We start from the raw sequence: 24,483 nt of genomic DNA, 5'->3' as shown, positions 1-24,483 counted from the left end.
AGGTGGATACTACACAAGTTACTTTTAAAACTAAAATCATTATGCCATTAAAGGCATATGCAGTCTCTGGATTTAACATAGTATTATGCATAAAACTGTCAAGAACAGGTAATAGAGCAAAGAGAAGTGCCATAGTTTCTTTTTTTGGACTTAACCCGTAGGAGTTAATCAAACAATGGAGTGTCCATAAGTGCCATTAAGGAATCCTAGTGTGTTACATTTGTTCAGATAGCATCTTCTCTTGAATGATGTTTACTCACCAAAAAGTGAGAAGGGGGTAAAAAGGAAAATTTTGATTTGAGTAAGTTTTCACGTGCATTGCAGAAGCACACAAAAATCAAACCAGGCAGATGGCAAACTCAAAGGAGGAATTTATTTTTCCTTTTGCAACCAAAATAATCAGTGATAAATCAAAAATGAAACATGCTTTTAATAAAAATTACTTCAAGCTTCAGCAAGCATTCAGTAAACCACAGACGTGGGATACCAAGGGGAATCCAGTTACTGCACAGCTATCTCAGGCTCAGGGGATTCCCAGAACTTAAGAATGATGATTCAGAATGTGCATCCGCTTACTCACAAAAATGAAGACTCTCAAGAACACCCAGAAGATATAATTGCTCACTAATAAGGCAAAGGCGCTCAATCCTTGAGGAGGTTTCCTTAGATGGCATCCTGAGTCAAAGGAGAAGGATCTTCAACTGAAGAACACTGCTTTGAGGAGATAAACACAATGGGGTTCTCTGGTGGGCTCCATTTATACCCTCATTGAATCTGAGCTTGTGGTTATATACGGTTAGTGGTCTAGCAGCTTCTCTGAGCAGAGCTGTTTCATTGGGCAAGGCCCTGTCTCTTGACCAGGAGGTGTATAGATGACTGTAGTGGTCCATTGGTCTAGAAGTTTCTGGTGCTTTGAAGGCTGGGGTAGGGAAGTATGCCTGCTACAACATATTTGAGACTTTCTTTACTGCAGACCGCAATGTACTCCATTACTTGTCACTTAAAAATTCCCCTCTTTTCATGCAGTGCACTTGTAGGAGAGACATGGTGACAATATCCATGGATGTCTTTGTGAGGAAGTTTCAACCAGACAGATACCAGCTGTGGAAACAAGGCAAGGATTTATACACCATTGATCATACAAAACCAACTCCTGAATCAACACCTGAAGTAAAGGCCTGGCTACAGAGAAGAAGGAAAATAAAGAACTTTCCTAAGTGGTATTTATGTTTCTTTATCCTCCGTTTAGTTGTCTTCAATATTACGTCAACTTCTTTTCCCTTTTCCCTTTTCCCCTTTCTCAGATGTTTTATTTGAATTCATTTACTTTAGATGAAGTTTGGTTTTCTGTTTTCTGTATAAAGATCAACTTGGAGACAAGAAAGTCTTTTCCTCAGAAGGACTATGAAAAATTGATCCAACTTAAAAGTTGTGTGTGTAGCTGAAGGTAATGAGTATGGAGAGCACCAAAATACATTCCATTGTAGTATTCGGAACCTTTCTTTAGTAGAGATTATTCCATTAAAATTGTTAAGGTATGGATGGTTGCCGTTTCTTCTAGTGACATTTGCAGTCAAAAGACAAGAGAGAAATCTCCTAAGAGCTGAGGCAAAACTGCTTGCAAATACACCCCTCTCACTTACGGGATGTGCAAAATTTAGCAGTAATCTTGGCTACTATAGCAATAAGTCTAAATCTGGGCCTCTTCTGCATTCCATTATTACCGTTATGAGCTCTGTAACGAACAGTGCCTGAAAAACAAGAAGCCAATTTCCGAAAAGTGCAGTTACTTAGAAGAACTCAGCTGAAATGAAAATTCACTAATAGAGAACTGGTCTTGTTTTAAACAAAACCCGGACAATTGTACAAACATTTTTTGTACAGTAGTTCTTTCCTGTCTTACTTAACAGGATCTTTATGAATTTTCTCCTTCGTTATCTAATAAAGTTATATCTAATTTATAGCGTAGGGTGGGCAGTTTTATTGCTATATACTTACTGTTGAATGCAGTTTGCGGGGCTAAAGGTAATACTGAATTTTTAAGACATTTTTTCCTCATTGAAATAATTTTACAATACGGTCACTTTTTAAACTTACTCTTAAACTGAATTTCTTCATTTTCTATGTAAGTTAATGTATTTCTTGAGTAAAATCATAGGAAAGTCAACCTGTAAAGAGCATCAACTGCCACTGTAGTGGAACATTCTGGTTGAGAAATAGAAGATTGGGTTTGTTCTGGGCAAGAGTAATTTGTGAGATAGAGTCAGTTCTTGAGGACAACTAGTGAAGTTGCTGCACAGCCAATTTGTTAGTATATGCATAATATTAACCTGGGCACACAGAGAGACTAATTCTGTTGTTTAGCTAGTTAAATGACATTTTGCTGTGTAGTAAGTTTGACTGGATATATTGTACAGTGTAACTGCAAGTACACATTTGGACCGGTGGTGATTCATTTGGGACCACCCTTATGGGTTGCCAGTTTTAACTATAAGCAAAGACTTTATAATAATCATGTTTAAAGTTTTATTGTAGGAACACATGGGCTGATTTTATGCACTTAGCTAAGCTAATAAATACAGTTCAAATGCTGCTTAATTCTTGAGTTGGCTTTTGTTCAGACATAGTAGCAATGAGTATTACAAAGGGACGAGAAAATGTTTATTCAGGTTCATTTCTAGTGTAATGTGTCAATTGAAGTTGTTGTCATTTTGATTATGGGAATAATACAAGCTCCAGAAGAATGAAAATAGAAATACCATCTGTGGAAATATTCATAAATATAGTGACAGAGAGAACTTAACTCTGACATTTATGGCTGAAGTACTTTGCTACAATAGAACATCTAATGACTGCATGTAAACTGTAATAACGCTGTTATATTACAGTGTGAACTGACGGGTGTCTCATACTTTGGCAGGTTTTCTGGAAATTGGTATTTTATACAGAGTGTGTCGAAAGATATACATTGGTGAACATAGGCTAAAATGTAAGCGGTAGCAAAATGTTTTTTCTGGAGTTGCGTATAGTCTAAGATGCAGGACCCTTGTAAAAGTTCTGTTTCAGGTGCCATAGTTGGGCTTTTATCATTTAATGTGTTAGGAGTTTTGAAGCCTGGTGTGTGATGAAGTACATAAAAATCTCTTCCTATTTAACACAGTTGAATTTGAAACTGGACTAATCTCCTGTTGCTTTTATCCCAAGAACATAAATTACAAACCAGTTTCTGACAGAGGGTGCCATTTATCCTGCTTTACCTTTCCCTTCTGCTGCTGAGAATACAAAAACTTATGGTGAAGATTTTCGCTTTTTACACAGCATTACAAAATATATTGCTTGATATTGTAGCCACTCAAAATATTTGTGATCAGAATTTTTCATTCATTCAGATGCTTGCTGTTTGTGTTAAAACATGTATAAAAACTTCTAGGATATCTAAACATATCTGATTTTACGCAGGTATTCAGACTGTGTTTTATTAGCATGGAAATTTGGAAATACCACCTGATTTTTAGTGCAGCTGAGGATGTTTTGTCTTCGTTACTTTTGTAAGGGTTATTCTTTTTCAGGCTTGAAAGAATGATTCATTAAAAAGCCAGTCTGGATGATGTTTAAGTAATAGTTACTTAAGGTTATTTTACTTTTACAGTTTAATAACTTTGCTCTACAATGGTGATAAAAGATTAGGAGGTTAAATCCAATCAATTGTTAATCTATCACTTAATAAATTGTAAACACTATCACAGCACAAAAATGATGAAAAATTGTCAGGTTTTTACCACTTTAAGCAGTTCAAAGGGTCTTAAATATTGGTAGACATTTTATCTTATCCAAGACATTCTACTCTGACAGCAATATCTCTTATAGCAGCTTCCAGCACACCAGATCTCGATCTAAAAAGCTTAAAACTCCAGAGGACAAGAAAGTATCTGCTGTGGTAGCTGGTACAGAAATCATAGTGACGGAAGCAGCTACTGATGGTTTCAAGGTCAATGAAGAACCTGGGAAAAAAGTGAGACTGGTAAACACAGGAGCACCTTCTGGGCAAGAAGAAAACAGTAGTAGAATGCAGCTGGATCAACATTTATTTGACAATGCAAAGGTTGCAGGTGAGATGAAGACTGATTATATTTAACATGTGAGTTGTAGGCTGTTGATACTCTAATGCCCCTAATCACTGCATGTTAAAGCATAGTATTATCCTAAGTAGAATACTGAAATGCTTACAAAGTCATGCAGAGAAGATTGATACCCAGTAAGAATGAGAAAATGACAAAATTAATATTCTGAGCTGAGAGTAATATCGCTGAAACTGTTTTAATGAAGTGGGTTTTAAAGGGGCAAAAAGGAGGAGGTTCTGTAGATTATACTTCTTCAATACACCGATAGGTTTTACAGCCTTTTTTTTGATACAGAAATTAAAGAATATGTCTTAATGGTTATGTAAACAGTACAACACTGGCATGCTACATGGATTTACATGAAGAATGCTGCATGTTAGAAGTGGTTTATACTAGTGTACCAAAACAGAGAGACTGCATATTTCTTGCCATTTCCTGTTGAGCTGTCTGATAACTCAAGACATAAAGGCTTTGCCAAGCCAAAATTAGTTATTTTTTTCCCCAAAACTACATGTACTTGGTCTATTCTGGACTTTATTTCTTCTGTTCCACATTTCATTGTAGTTCAGGTATAGCTTTACATTCCTGTTCAGAAAGGAAAACAGTTTTAACATGAAGTTTGTGAGAAGTCCCATTGGTTTTATATCAATACTGAAAATTTACTTGCAGATTGCTTATGAGGAGTATTTCCCTGATTGCAAATATTAGTAGATATGTTAATGGTTATTTGGAGGTGGTAACCACCAGGACTGATCCTCATAAAGATAATTAAATATTCCAATATGGAAGCTTAGAAATTCCTGCACACAGATCAGTTGGTGTTCTATCAAAGCCTTTCCAGGTCTGTTCTAATGATATTTTTTGTTTTTTAAAGGTGCTATTCCTCTACAACTTCCCCCAACTTTTAATAGCAGTTTCAAGTGTTCATGACCACCGAGAAGTTAGTATTTAGTTAGCTGCCTTTCTGTGTTCACTGACAAGGGAAGGAAAAGCAGGGAAGGGTGAAGTGCTGTCCACTTTCCTCCGTGCTATTAAAGGATAGTGCTTGGACCATTGCAAGGAAAATGGCCTTTTCAGCTGTGATGATGGAAGCTCCAGTATGCAAGTTGGAGATGGTAATTTGTCCTGTGTTGTCTCTGGCTAGTACACCCATTATGCCCAACTAAGGCAGGACTCTTTGTACCCAGAGATACATTTTGGCATCGGATATGCTTAATATCACTACATTTTATATTTGTTTGACCTGAAAAGGCAATTTTTCAGAAAAACAAGTTCTAATAACCGTTGTAAAGAAACAATGGAAAGGGACTTCAGAGAAACTATTTAATGCCTTGGATTTGCTGCGGTGTGTACCATAGAGTTTTTCAGGAATATGTTTTTTTTTCTATGACCTCTCTAACCCATTGTTCTGTCCATCCCATGCAAGTGTTAGCAGATGAAGAATTTTAATAAAGGAAAATCCACACAGTTTCACCCTTCAACATCACTGAGATATAAAATTATGATAATTGTTGAAATGTAAAATTATGCTAATTGCTTTTCATTTTTAGACTGATATTGTTGTCAAAATATTATTGGTATTTGAAATATTTTTTCCTGACTATAAACCATTAGTCTTTGTTTATTTCCATTTTTAAAACAAGCGTAATAGGTGTAAGTGCAGGGTATAAAGTTCAATATACCAAGCTTTTATATTATTTTTTTTCAACTAGTCAAAGTTCTTTTGGGCTATCAGAGTAAACAAACAATAAGAATTATTGTTTATTTTGAATGACATGACAACATGTAATTCAAATACAAAATACCAATTATGTGATGAAAACTGTTTCACACTCCAGACTGAAAACGTGTATGTCCTTGTACCAAACGGTTTTTGGTATGATTTCTAAATGAGGAACTGTGCTTTGACTTCGGATAACTCAGATTGTTGTGAAGTGAAATACAGTGATACAAAGTGAGATTTATTAACAAATCATATTCTTGATCTACAGGAAGCGTCCTTTCAGACTTACTTCCGAGCCCTATTCATGTACTAGAGAAAACAAAACTGAAAGAAGAGGACAAGACAGATTCCAGTCATCCTCACTTTACATGTGAAGATTCTGTGGCCTGCATGCCTGCTTCTGATAGCTGTAGAAAAGAAGAGAGCTTGAAATCTCAGAATCAATCTGTTTCATCCATAGTATACCCTAAGTCAGAGGAACATGCTTCTGAAGCAGAAAACACAGATAAGGAGGAAAATGTCTCGATCGAGGATGATGTCAGTGACCTAGAAAGCTGTGGAAGTAGCTTGGAACATGGAGAAGTGCCTGTTGTAAAAAAAGATGAAGATGATGGCATGGAAACATCCAGTGTATGTGGAGCAAATTACATCTTTATAGTAATATATTCCTGATTTAATGAAATGTGAACTGACATGTTTGTAATGAAACCCAATAGCTATTATAAACTGCTTAAGAATATACATGATTTTAATCAGATGCTAATTTTAACATATTTTGAAGTAAGAGGGGGAATTTGAATCTAAAAGCAGAATGTTTCTGGAGCTTGATGTTGACATATTTTCCCTCTTATTTTAGATATCTAGTAATTTCACTGTATACCTTTGAATCTGAACTGTCGGCAGCTCCTCTCAAGCTATTCCCATGTTTGCTGCCTGCCAGTATGAACAAGGCTATCAGCTTTAATTATTGCTGTTGACATTAAAGTGAAATTCTTAGACATTGTTGCTGTATTTGGTATCATGTATTTATGTTTCAAGAAATGACTGTTATGACTAAGTCTTAAGGAGAGTTAACAATATGCTGGTAAAATGTCAGCAGGATGGGTTGATTCTGAGAGACTTACTGTCCAAGGATAGAACATAACGGTGTGGAAGCACATGGTAATTTATTTTTGTACTGATGCCCTTCTCAAAGAAGTAGATGAAGCAAAGCAAAGGAGCATCTCTGCATCAAGATAGGTGGAAATAAAGTTTGCTTTTCATTCTATTATATTATCTCACACAGTTTATGAAATCTTATAGACTTACTTTCGTTGAAATTGTGTCCACAGTATTGAAGTTGGAGAAGGTGACTCTTCAAGACATGGCTATAGCAGGATAATAAGGGCAGTGTGATTTTAGGGTCTTAAACCTTCTGTTCTTGGATTTTGAAACAGGCCTAAAACACGTAAAGGAAAGCACTTGAAGGAAAATATGCCTCCAATAAAACAAATTTTTAAATAGTGTTTTTAATAATGTCTTCTTATTGGGGCACCTACAAACTTACAGTCTTTTTTTCACTCTTGCTGTTCTGCTATGAATGGTGGGCAGCTTTGACTTTGGAAAAGCATAATGAAAAATTAAGTTGTGGTGATAGCCCCAGTAGCTTTTGAAGTTGTGACTTCAGTCCCACTTTGGCAGAGAGAGAGAGCAGGAAATCCGCTGCCAGATTGTCAGACTTAGTGGGAAATACATTTTAGAAGCCAAAGTAAAATCATGCTGACCCTTTCACAGACATGGACAGTGCACTGATGATATTTTTACACTGTTATGCATTTTAATAATCTTGGCTCCAACTCTTCCACTGTAATAATAAGGATGACTATAAATATCTGAGTGTTCTAATCATCATGTATTAGAGATTGTATTTGTGTCCTTATGAGCCTTTCAGGCTTTTATGTATGAGGTTTCAGGTATTCTCCAGTTTAATTGCATGCTCTTTAATTTTAAGTGAAGCAGCATGTTGTACAGATGCAATTAGAAATGCTGATCTTCTTTCCCTTTTTACTTACTTGGTAACTTTTTTTAGATCATATACCTGTGCTGTGCTTTAACCACGTCTTCCTCCCTCTGCATATCACAGCAAATACCATGTTGTTTTGTAATTTACTTCCCATTTTATAGTAGTAATTTTCAACCCACAAATCAATCAAGGGGCATGTGTGTAACCTGCTGGTTAGATTCAGGATGTTGAGGAGCAGAATGCTGTGGTCCATAGGAATCTTATGAGACTGTCCTTCACACTCTTCTGCCAGTGTGTTTGCCCTTCCTCTGCTCCTGAACCCCCGGATACCATCAGCAGCTGGTTTACTTCATGATTCTCTCACCAGCACTCAGTTCTGGAGTTGCAAAAGCTGTACTTTATTTCCTCAGGAATTTTGCGCTCTTTCACAAATGAAGCCAGTGGATTTCTGCTTCATTTCTCTAGCCACAGTTAGCCACTGTATTATACTTCTGGTTCTGCAGAATTATTTGGGCTGTTCTTCTTCTCAGACATCACCTGAGCGAAGCAGGATTTATGCTCTGTAAGTTGGGAAGGGCTGCAGTAACTTATGCCTCAAACCACTTGTGTTTGACAAGGATTGCTGTTTTTTAATTGAAGTATATATTCTGAATTAGAGACAAATGTTTTATTGGTACACTAAAGGTGCTTCAAGTACTGCGATTGTATTTACAGAATTGACATCTGTGCTTGTTTACAGAAGAATGTTTTTGCTCATGAAATTAACTTTGCAGAATTACACGCTAAATTAGTTGTATTTTTTCGTTTTCAGTCAGCAGAACTTGAAAGAAAGAAAATATCTAAGAGTTGGCGTCATCCACTAAATAAACCCCCAGCTAGATCTCCAATGACTTTGGTTAAGCAGCAAGCAACTAGTGATGAAGGTGAGTGTACTAAGTAATACATTTTTCTGATGATATTTTTCTGTCTTCATGACACCATGTGTGTAGGCATTAGCAAAAACAATCTTGATTAAATAATTTCTTTCTGCAATCAGGAATGTAAAGAGTGAGGCTTCTGAATCCACAGACAGGTCATGTTCTCTTTGCCTGTTTTCACTCAAATTCTTCTAAAACCATTGGATCTCTCTTTGCAAAAAGCTCTGAAAAATAAGACGCCATTTAAAACAAATATATTCACTGATGAAATGTTCCTTATTAGAACTCACAGCAGTTCTGTTTAAGAATGAGTTCTTAATTGTGTAGACATAAATAAAAGTGACATAAGAATCCTTTGGGTATGGATCTTAGGTATATAGTCACGTATACTGCTTTAAAGCTACGTTTTCCTTGTCTGTTTTTTGATAGACATTGGACATTTGGGAGTCAGTGTCTTAAAATACTGTGGTTCTCATTCAAGGAAAAGGCTACAGACTTCTGGATATCACCAAAAGCTTATCAAGAGTCTTTACATATGTTTTGATTTCCAGGCTTTTCCTAGTTTCATATGGAAAGAATGAACGTCTCTTTACCCGTAGTTTTGGTAAATCCACTTTACTCTCTTGATTTGAAATAGTCATTTAATAGCCATCTCTATATATGCTTTTAACTGTATGTAAGTGGTGTGCAGGTTTGCAAGTAGTGAATACTGTGCAAGAGGTTAGAAGTACCATAATTGCACAAACATAATAAGATGTAGAAAAACATAGTTCTGTTTTTAGACATAATGAAAATAAACTTTCTGTATTAGAAAGCAGCAGAAGGTCTCCTCTCTGTTCCTCAGCAGAACAATTCTTGAGAAATTTTCTTAGAGCAGTTTTCTGCTCACTTGTAGTTGGCACAAACCAACTGGAAGCAGGATAAATGGTCGTCTAAGGGAATGTGTAAGACTGGGCTTCTCATTTGGCATTTAGGTGCTGTAAGTTAGGTTTTTTTCTTATTTCAATGCTGAATAGTGACCACGAAATTCTGTTGTTTAACTTAATTGCATAAATAAGAAGCATAATATTAGGCAGTCATTTTGAGTATGGTGGTGCAGATCTCCACTATCGATTGGAGATATGCCTGTTACTGCATACTGTATATGCCTTCAGGCACATCAAGTGATAGAGTGAAGCTGAAATTAAGAAGAACCAGTGTGTCCAGAAATAGTGTTGATAAACGACAGTGATATATAGAACAGAGTTCTGTACAAAGTAGGTAAGTAATTCTGCAGCCGTGAAATTTAGTGCGCTGTAGCTAGATACCACCGTGGCTGAAGAAGCTAAAACATTACTCAGGATTTCTCAGATGCTCTTTTTGGGAGCTTACTTGAGTGCTTTAACTTCGGAGACCCACAATCTTGTGCAGACAGGCTGCAGAAGCCAGGGAGTTTACCCAAAACAGGGCTTTCCTTCTCTGAATTAAACATAAAAAGTGAATCTGCTTTACTGAGCAATCACATACACAGCCAGCCGAAGCTGATGGATAAAGCTCCATTATTCTGTCAAATGTGGCTTGTGAAGCTTATCAAACTGTGCATCAAAACTGTCTTTCAATATGGAAACCAGATACATTCCTTTTTCATATTGTCTTAGCATTTTGGTTCTGTAACGCACTGATTTTTCCAGAACTGTTCTCTAGAATGTCTTCAGTTAGCAGAACTGGAGATTGGTCCTCTCACTTCAACGAAGTTGATATTGTGTCTGTGGCTACAGGTCCGACTCCAGCATTGCTGTACGCTTCATGTTTACCTGTTATTTGTACCTGCATTTTGCTTGGAGCTCTTATTTTGTATTCTAAGTGATACGAGGGTCTTGTGGGACTTCCTGATCTTTTTCCTCTCCCCAAATCATTACCTATAGTCAAAAAATAGCTGTTTCTTACATCTACACATCAACAGTCTTCCCTTCAGAGACAGCATGTCTGTTAGTTCATTCTTCTTCTTGTAACTAAGGAGTAACATGCTTTCATTTAGCACCATTTTAGGCATTGTTGAGCTGCATGCTGTGATTTTGGCTGGTCCCTCATCAGTACATCTTCCTCCTTGTTCCAAACCTGAAGTCATTGATTTGTTTCTTCCATCTCACCAGTTTGAGGAAGCCATGCACTCTCTCTTTCTTTTTTTAACTAAGTCTCAGTTTTGCCAGGCAATTAGCTGTTAAGCATCTTTCTGAAAATTAGAGACAGCTTAGCCCATGATCTATATCATATATGGATATGTTTGGATACCTTGAGGGCTAGACAGAGCATATTTCAGAAAGTGTTATGGTAATTTGCACAAAAAGGATAGTATTAAGATTCATCGAGTAAAGTAATTAAAGATTTAAATATATGGTAGTTTGCAGTGAAATTGCTCTTTTTTAATTAAAGATTATATTCTTTTTGCCTGCTGATGCTTTTTCAACATTATAATTAAAACATAGTGTAAAATTCTTATTTAAGCAAGGATTTTATGTGATATAATCTGGCTAGATGATGATGTGATGATACTGGTTTGTTAATCTCGAGGACTCTGCTTTTCATTTGCCACCTTATCCAGTAGTTTGTCAGCTTCCTGATGTCTTACTTTTATGTGACCGTAGCAGCGTCCCAACAATAAGCCATATACCTTCCAGTGTTTCCTGGTTACATGACGATTGTCCTTCTGGTAGCTGAGGGCGTATTTTTGTTAGGAAAGAAAACTTTGTCTTGGAATCATTTCAAGTGTCTATTAAGCAACTGTCTGCTTGTTGATTGAAGGAAGTGGTTAAGAGTTTTATGTAACATGGCAGTACAATTGCTATTTCCTAGGTGGAACTGGAATTTGATATTATTTTCATGCATCCATTTCTCATTGTGATCTAATTTATCAGCATGCTTTTGTAAGAACGTCAGAATAGAGGCAATAAATTTTGAGTGGGCAGAATGTTTACATCCAAGGCAGAGACTGAAGAACTGCTGAGGGAGACTGGCAAACTGAAGCCTCTTTGGCTTTCCTGTCACATGCTGTCACGCGAGTTAAGGATCTGTGGCTAGATGAATGCCAGTCAAAGGAGATTTTTCTGATCATGTTCAAGAATGTTTGCTGTCAGGTATCAGGGGAGTAATCGGTACCAATATACTAATGACTGTGCTCCTCTTTATGAAGGTGCTTCCTCCATATTCTGGAGTCACCAGGAATGTGATTCAGCATGCTCACAAACTCAGTTCTTGTTCTCTGTGTTTCTTGAACAAAAATGGTGCCCCAAAATGGCTATGATACTATAGTTTCTTAGTACCATAACTTTTGAGTTCATCTATTCCTTTACAAGGAGGATTTGTGAACTGATACATTAGATTAGATTAATCTGAGTCCAATAAAATCATTAATGTAAGCAAAATGGAAGAAGACGACATGGGCTAGTGCTGTTACGAAAAATTAAGAAATCGGGGCTTTATAGTTCATGGGCAGATTATGTCACTTTCCCTGAGTTGGATCGTCTGTAGCCGTTTCTAATACAGATAGTTTATATTCAAATTAATGTATTTGAAGTCCTTCAGATACTGGAGTTCTGTTAGGAATTTTCTATGAACAGAGGTGGTCAGAGGCCATTAATAATATGAAGGCAGCATTCTTCAACACTGTCAACCATTTAGAAATCATAATTTTGCAAACAGAATGCTATAATATTTAAGAGCATGCTTAAATCTTATCAGAGACTTTCTGGATTCACTATTAAAACAGAGTTCTTTGTCAGAAATTGTGATTTTTTGCACAGCATCACTTGGACATTGAGTTTTGTCTTTTTATCACTGCGTAGGCTTTTTATTTGTTTCTTCAAGATCTGATTGTTTCTTCTACAGAAAAATGGTTAATTGTTTCTTTGTGGTCTATTGATGTTGATTTTATTTTACCCTCCCTGAAGCCTTTTCTTTCATAGTATATCTGACTTCTGAGTCTCCTTTATTATGATTGTATTTGCGACCTTAATGTCTAAAGGACTGAGCAGTGAGAAATACTGGGAACTGAGGAATCAATCCCAGAAATTATAGCTCAGACTGCCAGTTTAGAGAAATAAGTGCAGCAGTACAATGTGAGCTCCATGTCACACTCAAAATACTTATAATTTTTATGTAATGAACCTTGGTCTTATGCTCAATGCGGTATATTAGCTTGTGGTAATATTATTCTTCTGTATTTAATGCAGTTGTATTTCTGCTCACTTAAGCAATAAAAAGGCAAATTCAGCAGAAGGGGAAAGCATACTGACTTTGGATGCACATTGATTGGTTCCAGAGATTTCTTTCCAGCAATATTTGGGCATGCAACATTAGAAACTGTTTTTAGATTCAAGTTGACTAAGATTTCCTATTGCCCTAAATGATAGAATAATAGTATATAGATTGAATTCAGTATGGGTTTCTTTGTATATGTTTTTAGTGTTTTAAATGCAACTCTGAAGTTCAATGTCATTTTGCTTTTGTTACTTTGTACGATAAGGAAACAGAAAGAGAGGAAAGCACTGTCAATTGAAAGAGTGGCTTGGACAAGTTTGATTTGTGAAAATTGCTGATGTTACAGCTGTAGTTTTCCTTCTGCTGTAACATAAAATAAAGCGTCTTTGTTTTTTACATTCACTCAGCATCCTGTGAGATGTACTTGAGCTGACAGTAGCAGTTAAGCCATATAAGGCATGTTCAGTAATGTCATAAATAGGTTAAACATGCTGAAATAGGAGAAAATTACACTTGTAGATGCAATTATGATTCTTTTGCTTCAGAGCTTAAAATGCCAGATTCTGCTTGAAGATTCTTACTTATTTCAGAAAGAAATGTTAACTTTTTTTTTTTTTTTTAGTGGTGTTACTTGGGAGTTAGAGAAAAATTTGGTAAGCAGCTGATAGAAGCATGTTTATTTTTGCCACATTTTGCCACAGTATTATAAATTGAAGTATTCTGTTCACTCCCGTATTGTACTGATCTAGTTTTGAATGGAGTCCTACTTCTTTAAAGTTGTGTGAGTATAAATTAATCAAGTATAGAATCTGCATTTTTCATATGGTATTATTATAGAAAAATGTGTTTTCTCTCCTCTGGTACTTACATTGCTTCTGATTTATTCAAATTCAATTTTCGAGATTTGATTACCATAAGTTCTAGCACTTACATAGCATGTGGTATCCTGAAGACACAAAAACTTTACAAAATTGTGGTAGAATCTGTCATAGGTATTTAAGAAAGAGAGCTGTTGAAAACTAAAATATAAACTTTTTCTGAATGTTCAGTACTCTAGTCAACCTTGTGGGCTAGTGACTGATCACTAGAAATTTTTAGAACTGACAGCTCTGATTATTGCCACTGGTGGCTCTTGTCCGTTGACATCTTTCACAAGGAGCTCTTATCTGCTTTAGAGTGGACATCTGCAAATGCCAAGGCCTAAAAGTAGCCATTATTTTGGTTCAAAATAGGAATACAAACCAGTTCCTCTAACATTTGTTCCTCATTTGCTGGACAGTGGTATGTGTAGTGATCATTAAGACTCACCGTCCTTTAGATGAACCTTACAACTCTAACTGTGCAGCTGTCTTAGCTTTAAAATATAATATTTTACTTCTTAAAGGAGTGAGTAGAACTGCAGGCTTAGAGAGGGAGGCATGTATAATTTCTCATTATCAGGTGTGCCAAAACGAAAATGGTGTTCCTGGTGCATTAGTGAAACCTCTCAGTTGCCTTCTCAAGGGTAGCTGTGGAGTTGGTAGGCAACTGGATGTGAACTCTGCTAAGTAGATAGGTGTCTCTTCTGTAAGATTATCTTGTGGAGTTGAACGTCTGTTAACTATAATTATGGACCAAAATGAAACACAGAAAATGTGTAACTTGTATTTAATGAGGATTAATTCCCCAAGGTCTTGGTACAGAGGATTGTCTAATACATTATCCTAGTTCCAAGATAACGTAGTGGTATTTTTTTTTCCAAATACAAAAACAATCTAGCCCATAGTGTCATCATTGCCTTTGTCAGAATCTGAAGCTGCTTTGTAAATCATCAGTATTGGAAGTGACTTGTTTTTAATGCCAATGGGGTTTAACTCAGTGCTTTTTCTTGGCTGGGAAGTATGTGTAATTTTTTTTTTTAAAGTACTACATAATTGTACTTAAGAAATTGATCCTTGAGGTAACCTGAATGCAGTTGTTGTTTAGTGTATGGAGTGTTTATGGGATAATTGTTTTAGTGATCTGTGCAGGGACTTTAGCCTGAAGCTATTATTTTATAATTTATTTTCTAATTCCAATTCAGGCATTGATTTGTCATGTGAATTTGGACCAACGTTCAAATCTTACTGTTTCACATCTTCCATACTTAACTTACGCAGATAAGTAACTACCTGAGGCCTTGTTTCAGTGAAGAACTTCAGCATAATCTTAACTGTAAACATTCAAGTAACCTGGTTCCTCAAAATTTTGACTGTGTTTTACCCAGGGGTACTTGTGCTGGAATGTTATATTGACATAGGTTAGATTTGTACTGCCTGGGATATAAAGTAACCATAAAACATATTTTCCCCAGTTGGTACTAGTTTTTTCCTCTAGAGTGGCATAAAACAAGAGTATATTGGTGAATCTGCTCTGTAGTATTTCTAACACTCTAGACAGCTTTAAATACTTCGATAGTTATTTGACTGTATAGTACTCTGCAGTATGGTCAGTGAAGATATATTTTAATTTCTGGAATAAGGAAGAAGTACCACATACTCAGTGACCCTTTTAAATAGGCAAGAACTGTCTTAAGATTGAGAAAAAGTATTCTGTATTTTTCAACTTTTGTACAAGATGCACATTCCAACAAGTAGGTTGGACAAATTCTGTAGAGTGTTTTAGAAAATAGTAAGAATTAGATTGTATGCTAGCTTGGAAGATTCTTAGAAGGCAGAAAACTGGGGAGAAAAAGCCTACTAAGCTACTGCTTTTACACTGATAGTATAATGCATGGCATGTTTGTTAACTCCAGTGGGTAATTGCACTCCAGTGTTGGTTTTCAGGGGTCATCCCTTAAGTTTCCAGAAATTTATGAGATAGTAACTTTAATTAGTCTTCTATGTAGAGAAGTGTATGTATTTCGCTGAGTCCTTTATGATACACTAATTTTATGTTGTTGACGTCATGTGTACTAGATATTGGGATAAAGATGCAGGTGATGAGGCCTTCAGGTTCAGATAATCCTTAATTATACGAAATAAATGTACATCAAAATACATATTCTACATTTGGAATTGGTTAGCTTAAATGAGCTTTACTGAGCTTTTGAAACAATATGGCAAACTGTTTTTTCATTAGTAAATCAGCATAGCAATGTAGATCAAACAGATTTTAGTTACTTTGCTGTTCATTAGAGGAAATCTTGATTATGGTTTTCCCATCTCCTTTTCAAAGTAACTGGTGAGATTTTTTCAGCCTTTGCTAGTATTTGTAATAATTCTGTCTCCTCTTTTAAATTGTAGTGGTCCTGTCTGCAGCCAGTCTTATCACTACCTGCTCTTAATCACAATTTAGGTTTTCTCTACAAGGTTCTGACACCAAATTAGAATTCATGTTTTAGCCAAAGTAATCTTTACTGCTGTAATGGGTACTGATCACCCTTGGGAATATCCTACTGGCTATGCCAGTTAATATCAGAGCATAATACACCCTGACTAGATTCTTTTAAATATTCCATGTGTGGAGAATTTAATGAATAACACAAAATTTTCGTACTTGAAATTAGTTGAAGTTACACCGGATTTTTGTTTAGCAGACTGATACAGCAAGTACCAGCAAATGCAAGTACAAATTATGTTTAGCAGTGTAGCCAATGCAATACAGAGCTCAATCACAAAAAACCCATGAATTTCATTATAAGATTTTAACGAGAAAAATTGGAATACCCCATGGTCTAAATGCATCTTTCAATTCTGTCAAACTGTCTTTTTAATTTTTTTTTTTTAAATCTGAATTTTTATGACCTTTCAAAACATTTTGACATAACTTTTTTGATATTTTACTTTTCTGTCTCTCTTTTTTTTTTCTTGCCCCCAGAAAGCACCCCATTAGTTTCTTTCTTGAGCTAAACCTTATTTAATCCAGGAGCTCTTAGGTTTAGCTTCTAGAGCTCTGATTCAGTATGGCTGTGTTTACCTACAATTTTTATGACAAATGAAGTATTAATTGATAATTCAGCAATTAGACTCTCTAACAAAAAATGTATACATAATTTACGGTACTGTTACTGTACAGTACTATACAAGAAATTAAATTTCTTGTACAGTAGAAGAAATTTAGAAGTTTATAACTTCATATTTTGCTATAAAATCTATGGCTTTCATTACAGAAAAAAAGCCCCACAATTTCTGAAACTGAGTTTGCCGATACACTGCAGGAACAGTTTGAAGTTGCAAGTCTTTTTCCCTGATTGACTTTTCTTTTTTTTCTTTTTTTTTTTCTTTTTTTTAAATTATTATTATTATTTCCTCCAGGACATTTGAAACTATAGATAATGCCTCCCAGGGCTGAGATTATGCTCAACTACCTGAAAAATAACAGATGCTGCTATGCTCTTCATGGTAGAGAATACTGCTGTACAATGCCAGGAAACATCAGTGGAACATAACCCCAGGCAGCAAAATCATTGTTGAGATTGGCAAAAGCAAATTGTACTGTATTAGCGTCTATGGCTTTTCACATCTGCTGGGTTAAATCAGCAAATACTGGCAACAGCCCATTCTGCAAATGGCCCAAATGTTTTCTGAGAATTTGAGTTTAACTTACTAAGCAAAAACCATTCAAAGCAATAGTATCGAGTACTGGAGCAAGTTTACCACAAACTATTAAACCAATAACATTTGTGAAAGCATTTATTTCATTCACTTGCCCATTTGCAAAGCAGCGCAGTACTTGTTTACAAGTACTTTGTTATAAGAATATCCTTTGTACTAACACAGATTCCAGGCTATCGTTTTGTTTTTGTGTACACAGTTTGTTTTAATGAATTGTTTCAGTTTTCTTAAATATGTAAAGGGATACAGATGCATATAAATAATTGCATAAATGAGAACCAATATATCAAAAATTACATTAAAGACATTCGTTAATCCTATATAAGTATCCTTTTCAGGTACGAACATGATAGCTGGAGTTTGGCATTGTTAACTACCTTATAGTATCAGTGCTACTGTGGCTTATGTATGATACAGTGAGGTTTATAGCAACTGTTACACTTTATTTAAATTCATTAATTGGTTCATCAAGTATTTCTGCTTTTCTTTTCAAAAAAAAAAAAGAGCACCTGCTCTGTCCCCTTAGGAAACAAAATATTTAACCTCACTATGGATTGTATCAGGTAAGGAAATACTACAACAAAGCATTATACTTGCAGTGAAGTAAATGCCGTGGTGGCTCATGGAGAATTGAGATCTGTGATCACTTGTGATCGAGGCACCCAGAAATCAATTTAGGAAGGCAATAAGCTCCCAGCAGATTCTGTTCTAACCAGAACTGTTTAGCAGAGAGCCAACCAGAAACAAGGTTTATCCAAATTACTCATCACTCCAACATTATAAAATAGGTTCTGATTCCATTTAGGAGTTCAATTACTACACAGCTGATTCAGATGGAAGGGATCCCAAAATTCTAGAATGATGATTCATAATGCACATCTTCCCACTCATACAAAGTGAGGACACCCAAGAGTACCCAGATAATCACTTACCAATCAGGCAAGGTATCTCAGTCCATGAGGAACTTTCCTTAGATGGCCAGTCTAAGGAGGAAAGTCTCTACAGACCTGCTGGTCTGAGAAAGGCCAACTCAAAGGGTTTCTCTGTTGGACTCCATGTGTACTCTAGTTCAATCTGAGCTGTGATAATTTATGGTAGGTAAGACCATTTGAAAAAAAAAAGATGCATACTAACAGACTTGCATGATAACATCTCCTTGCGAGGCTATAAGAGGCAGACATGTCACTCTCACTATGTAAAGACCACTTCACATAGTTATTTTCAAAACATACCAAAATCAGTGATGTATTTAATGATGTGTTGATAAGATGTTTGAGTCCAAGTGTGATATATTCTCAAAGTGTATCCAGTAAAGGGTCTTTGAACTTGATTTAAACATATACTTCAATTCTGAAGGTTTCCGTGTTATTCAGGAATTTTCTGGCTGCTTTAAACTGTAATACCTGACGCTCTAGCAGAAGTCAAGTCAGTCTTTTTACATGTAAATACAATTTAAGTACCAGTACTGAAGAATTGGATTCTGTGTTCCTTGTGCTAGAGTTCCATAGTCTCTGACAGGGTTCTTTTAGATGTTCCACACAAGAAGTATTTAATACCACATTTACTGGTAGATATTTGATATTACACAGGATTTTGCGTTAGCAGAGTGATACGGCAATGTACTGAAATAAAAATATGAACACAATATAGCACGTATATTTCAATACACAGTTGGATCACAATAAAAATGTGATTGTCATTACTGGTCTGTATGCTCACTGTCATGATGCTGGTGTCACCATTTGCTGGGGGCGAATACGTGCATTGAAACAGCTCAGACCTGTTGTCATTTTGTTCAGTGTTGAACTTCTTATACTCTATGTTGAACGGAACCACGTACACACTTCCCATATTCTGGTTGATCTGGCTCAGGAAGACATTTGCAATCTTCTGATTAACTCAAGAAAACACATTTACACAACTAGCTGATTCACCCAGCTGATATGACCATTTATATAAAACAAAGGCCCCCCTTTATGTTGAGATAAATTCTTCTTACTTTGCAACATCTATGAGCAGCTACTCTCTAGATTTCTTGGAGATTAAAAAGCACAGAGCCCTTTAGCATGTCCTCTGAGCCTTCTTCAGTTTCAGTTGTTTATTAATTGATCACATTATACATAGAACATTAAAGTGTAAATTAGAGAAACAGTGCCCTGATTTACAATAAATTATAAAAAAATATAAAATATACCTCCATCGTCAAGAAGACTGCCAGTGTTTGTTAGGCAGAATAAAGGAGTGTCTCTTTAATAGTACGTCCTCTTCCACATGTGGGATGCCCAAGATCTCTTTGCTGTCCTAGAAAATATTTATTGAGCATGGAGCTCCTTTCTCTGGCATCAGAAAATTATTGAAATTCTGAATGATGATTTCACATTTGTTTCCTTTGAGTAACACATACTTGTTAATGAACCAAATCACAGAAGATCCCTTTGGCCCTTATTCATGGCACAAAGGTGGTAAGCTTAATTTGCAACTGCAGAGTTAGTGGCTAGTTTGAAATTAGAGTTTATTTTATATCGTGCACTGAGAGACATGCTTGGAACTTTACAAGGATGTTAAGTTATAGACGTTGTATGATAAATATTTAACTTTGTTTCCTGACTCTGATTGTTCTACCTTAGCAATTAGTTTTTGGGTTCTTGTCTGCGTAGATGTTTCCAATGGTGCAAATACAAGTCTTTATTTTTCTTATGTCTTATTTATAATTTTTTTTTCTAAAATTTAGTTAAATTTAATTTTTGCATGGTGCAAGACTTTTTTAAGGTAAAAGTTGTTCATTTTCACGTAAGCTGTTTAATTTTTATTTTATATAATTTCTCAGGTCTGTCACATTCCAGATAATAAAGGCTTCATGTGAAAAGCAGAGAATTTTCATCTTCCCACTTGAAGAAACCCTCTACTGTATTTTTATAGTTACGGAACTGAGAAAGTGTGCTGTATGATTCTTCTCATAGTTGCACTTTGAAGTAGGGAGTGAGCACGTAGATCTTACTATAGTCAGCCTCTGAGCTCGATGTCTTATCTGCTGAAGTTCTCCAGACAAAAATGGTCTCAGGAAAAGAGTGAGCTTAACTATAAGAAGGTGAATCAGATAGTTATTGTTCTGTTGCATTGTTAAGCAATTCTGAATTCCTACGAGTAGCGCTTATATTTTAGATTAAGCATAACATCTACACTTTAACATAGTGGTGTGTGGGAACATGTTCTGCTAAAAGAGGTGTTTAATTTTGTAGCTGAAGTGATGGCCTTAATTTTTTATACGACATTTGATGCTACAGGAATAATTACTATATCTAAGGTAGTGTTATGATTCAGATGGAGATTAAACAACACAAATAGATCAATTGAAGACTTTAAAGATGGTTCTTTGAGTATTTGTCAGTGTGTGTATGTGTTACACATGAGAGTTTGCAATCTCTTCAACAGCACTGTCAATTGAGCTGCAAATGTATATTGAATTCCCTTGTCATGGCTAGCAGGTTCAACTCCCATATTTTCTTTCATCGTCTCTGACAGCAAGACATATCCAGTAGTACAGTTAAGTTGATCTGATGTTTCTCTACCAAAGAATAATGAGAATGCATTATTCACTTTTATTTTGATTAATTCTTAATTTGGAATGTAAGTTACATGCTGAAAAGCTGAAAAAAGCAAATGGCACATCAGAGTTCTCACCAGGGAAATCTGATATACACCTGTACAGTCCTGTTCATGCATTTACTGGCAGTGAACTGTGAGGAAGTGTCAGTGATATTACTCAGGTTACAGCAGACAGAGAACTCAAAATAAATTGCTTAGCTCCATTTCAAGTGTTGTATAAATACAGTGCTCTCTGTAGACATACATTGTGTTTTGTGTCACTGCATTGGTTGGCCTGAATCTTTGGGATTGTCTGCCTTGGGCCATTGGTAGCTGCTCTTAGAGCCAGGCCAGTTTATTGCAAAGAAGATTTGACTAAATAATGATGTGGATTGTAGAGCGTTGTTGGTTGGCAGCATTGCAAAAGTGACTGTTCCTCAAAACGTCTGCTGGAACTGAAACAGCATTCTCAGGCTCTTTCAGAAAAATGCCAATATATAAGATTTTTTAGTGACATATTGTGTTCATTTAGCTTCATGAAACATTATGTCCTGGTCTTGTAAAGTAGATGTATGATTTTTAGAGGGCACTATTTTAACCTGTTTCACTGTGGGAACTGATGCTTCCACCATGGCTTTTGCAGGCTTTGAGTTCTGAGAAATGGCACTGATACGTAGTTGAAGTAGAAAGTATGCCTGCTTATGACAGTGGGGCTTCTGAGATTTTTCAGTCAGTGCCAACACCACAGATGGATCTCCATTCTTACCCTGAGAATCCTCAGTTAAGGTGGATTCTGAGTGGAGGTATCTGGAGTTTGTGGTTGCCTTATGTGCTTTATACCGTTCCATATAGAAAGCATATGAAGGTACATGGCACTTCCATACTTCCAGCAAGACATAGCTGGTCAAAAACCACTGAGCTCACCTGAAGCACCTGAATGTCTACTCTGAAACCACACATACCAATATGAATCAGGAAAGTAAATTTGTTTTAGGCCAAGTCACTGATTGCTTTTTGGTTACATACTAAGTAATGAAAGGACTCATTAAAGAATAAGAGGAAGGAAGAAGCACTGAATAAATAGCAAAAAAAAAAAAAAAAAAATCTAAAAACCCCTTAAGTTTTTCATTTGTTTTCAGGACATAAATATTACATTGGAATTATCAAATGAACAAGTGAAGAAAAGCTATACACTGCATCAAGATGGCAGTGTTTGTTACATCAAGTGGTTTTATACTCTATGCTTTCTCTCAAGCAGGTTGAAAGCTAGTTTTTCCTTGTTTTTTTTGGGTAACCAGGTTCTCAGTTTTTATTCATGGTACATGACTTCTCTGACTTCATGGAAACCAGGAAGGTAACTCCAGTTGTACTACCTGAGAGGCTGACCTGGAAATTCTTCCTGTCAGTGCTATTGGCGCATCTTGGAAAAACCACACAAAGTGAAACTGCACGAGTTCTACTGATGTAGAATATTTACTCATATGATTGCATGTTTTATCTGGTGACAAAGTTGTTGAAGGCAGCCTTGTTGTCATATGCTGCAATGGGAGTCGTGTTCTCTGTAACTTTTTTCCTACTATCAGTTTCTTTTGACATTTTGTGCTTTCATTGTGTGGGTGGGTGAATGTTGACTGTAAAGAAATGAACTAATATTTCTGAAACCCTTGAGGGATGATAAATTAAGCTTGAGGTTGCCTAGGAAATTCCTGAGAAATGAAATACACAAACCATACAGTAGTGATAACAGAGGGTCAGACAAAGCTTATATCCCTTAAGAATGTCCGTTCTGTCTATTTTTAATTTCGTGTGCTGATCAGGTAACAGTCCTTTAAGAAGTACTGGGCTCCCTGTAGAAGGAGGAGGCATTTTTATTTTCTTGGCTGTGCTTCTTGGCTTGTTATGGTGGAAAAGAGTGAGAGATTGCAGGGTGTAATGTACAGGAGGATCACATCAGAGAGGTCCGAAATTCATGCAATAAGGAGTGTTGGGAAGATAGTAATACCTTAAAGGAGATGGAATACATAATTAGATATGATAGAAATGGGAGGCAAATGAGGAGGTTTGCTTCTAGCCAATAAATAACTGGAAGTAGTTGCTCTAAACACAATATAAAGGGGAAAAACATTTATTGAAATAGTGTTAAATTTTTTGAGGTTTTGTAAGATGCAGTCCAGTACGTCTGCATATGACACTTTGTCCCTCGCTTCACTGGAATGTGGTTTGAAAATAACTACAAAGCTCTTGAAAACAACAAAATGTTTTAAGATTGCTGCCAGCTTTATTCCTGGCTCTTGTATTCTTTCACTTTCCTGATCTGGAGGGGACTTGTAAACATCATACAAGAGGTTACTGAAATTGTGGAGTTTATTTGTAGTGAAATATTATCTAAATATTATCTAAATATTATATATATTTTAATATATATAAATATTATATAAATACTGTTCTCATGAAAAGTAAAACGAATATAATCATGAACTCAGTAATGTGCTGCAGGCAATGGGAAACCAGAGCACTATGTGAGAAAATTACAGCTATTGTCCTAGAGTTGATTCCAGGAATGGAAATCTGAAGATAGATTTTTGACTAAAGAAGAGCATGATAGGCTGATGTTCAGAGCAAAGACCTCAACCCTCATGGGAGAATTATTCAGCAGTGATAAGGAGTGGTGCAATCAAGTGACGTCAATTTCCAAATGAATAATAGATATGGAAGATGAGAGTTAGAACCTTAACAACGAATTTTGTGTTCGTCTTAGTCTTAATCAGGCACAGTGAAGCCATGAATTTTCTGAGGTCACAACTACAATGAAAATATTTAAAGTGATGGCAATATGAGCTCCTGAAAGAAAATAACGTCAATGAAAGGATTTGGAAATTAAGTTGGCAGAGATGAAGCCATTTATGAGACCATTCCATAAGAGGAAATTTAAATAGATAGAAATGGAACTGGAGACATAGATTTCAGAGCTCTTTATTTTACAGTTCTGGAAAATTGCATGCAATAGAAAAAAATATGATGGGACAGAATGTTTTTAACTAAAACCTTAGTTAAGCTTTTAACTCAAAAAAAAGGAATTCAGAAGGCTATAAAAGTGATGCCAGCATTTTATGTTTCCATCTCATCCTTGTGTTCAGCTATTTCTTCACTGCTATTCTTTTACAGCTACCTTATTCACCATAAAGCTCTGCTGCTGAATATTGAGTTGGTAACACCTCTTTTTTAGCAGATCTTTTGTGTTTGTCCTTCCACCTGGATTATTGGCAAATGTTTATTGAATTGACATAAGTTCTCTTGAGAAACTATAAAAACTGGAATAAAATGC

General features: G+C 35.9%; 1 protein-coding gene across 6 annotated transcripts in view; it reads left to right on the top strand.

Moving 5' to 3' along the window:
• KDM4C (lysine demethylase 4C) overlaps window positions 1-24,483 on the top strand; it is a 263,563-nt gene that overhangs the window by 134,273 nt on the left and 104,807 nt on the right. For 5 of the 6 annotated variants that reach the window (XM_071802539.1, XM_065860562.2, XM_065860563.2 and 2 more), the window contains exons 9-12: window positions 1,027-1,220; window positions 3,868-4,109; window positions 6,113-6,474; window positions 8,658-8,769. In XM_071802539.1, the coding sequence (XP_071658640.1) occupies window positions 1,027-1,220; window positions 3,868-4,109; window positions 6,113-6,474; window positions 8,658-8,769 (910 nt within the window). The remainder of the gene's footprint in view (window positions 1-1,026; window positions 1,221-3,867; window positions 4,110-6,112; window positions 6,475-8,657; window positions 8,770-24,483) is intronic. The other variant, XM_071802538.1, reaches the window with a different exon arrangement.

This window comes from Patagioenas fasciata, chromosome Z (genome assembly GCF_037038585.1).
Source record: "Patagioenas fasciata isolate bPatFas1 chromosome Z, bPatFas1.hap1, whole genome shotgun sequence".
Taxonomy (NCBI): Eukaryota; Metazoa; Chordata; class Aves; order Columbiformes; family Columbidae; genus Patagioenas; species Patagioenas fasciata.
The sequence above is the reverse complement of the archived record's forward strand: the minus strand, read 5'-3'. Positions and strand labels throughout refer to the sequence as shown.